At 67.1% G+C, this 337-nt stretch overlaps 1 protein-coding gene across 1 annotated transcript in view; it reads right to left on the bottom strand.

Annotated features, from left to right (window-relative positions):
- The window catches only part of KIAA0100 (KIAA0100 ortholog), a gene marked incomplete at both ends in the record, with an annotated part of 10,282 nt that overhangs the window by 1,646 nt on the left and 8,299 nt on the right, over nucleotides 1–337 (bottom strand). Inside the window, 2 exons of the mRNA XM_010153200.1 lie at nucleotides 2–204; nucleotides 318–332. Coding sequence (XP_010151502.1) covers nucleotides 2–204; nucleotides 318–332 — 218 coding nt within the window. The remainder of the gene's footprint in view (nucleotide 1; nucleotides 205–317; nucleotides 333–337) is intronic.

Raw genomic sequence — 337 nt, 5'->3', positions numbered from 1 at the left:
CAGCCAGAGCTGCCCGTGCTCCCTCTCGCTGGGGCTGCTCTCTGTCGTGGCGAAGTACTGCATGCCGTCCAGCAAGCACGTCCAGGATGTCTTCTGCTTCAGCGTGTCCCCATACCAGGCGGGGTGATGCTGGCACTGCAGCAGCTGGGCCTTGGCAGCGGACACGATCACGCAGCCCTCCGTCTCCGCGCCACGCAGCACCATCTGCCACCCCCCCCAAAAGAGCCCCCCCGGGGGGTCGGGTGAGCCCTTCTGGGGCCAGCACAGCCCCAGCCTCCCAGCAAAGGGGGACAGGAAGGTTGGCCAAGGGCAGGTACCTGGCAGTTGACCAGCTCGA

The sequence above is a fragment of the Eurypyga helias genome, unplaced genomic scaffold, assembly GCF_000690775.1.
Source record: "Eurypyga helias isolate BGI_N326 unplaced genomic scaffold, ASM69077v1 scaffold24826, whole genome shotgun sequence".
In the NCBI taxonomy this organism is placed as follows: domain Eukaryota; kingdom Metazoa; phylum Chordata; class Aves; order Eurypygiformes; family Eurypygidae; genus Eurypyga; species Eurypyga helias.
Note: the sequence above shows the minus strand (reverse complement) of the source record. Positions and strands in the feature narration are given on the sequence as shown.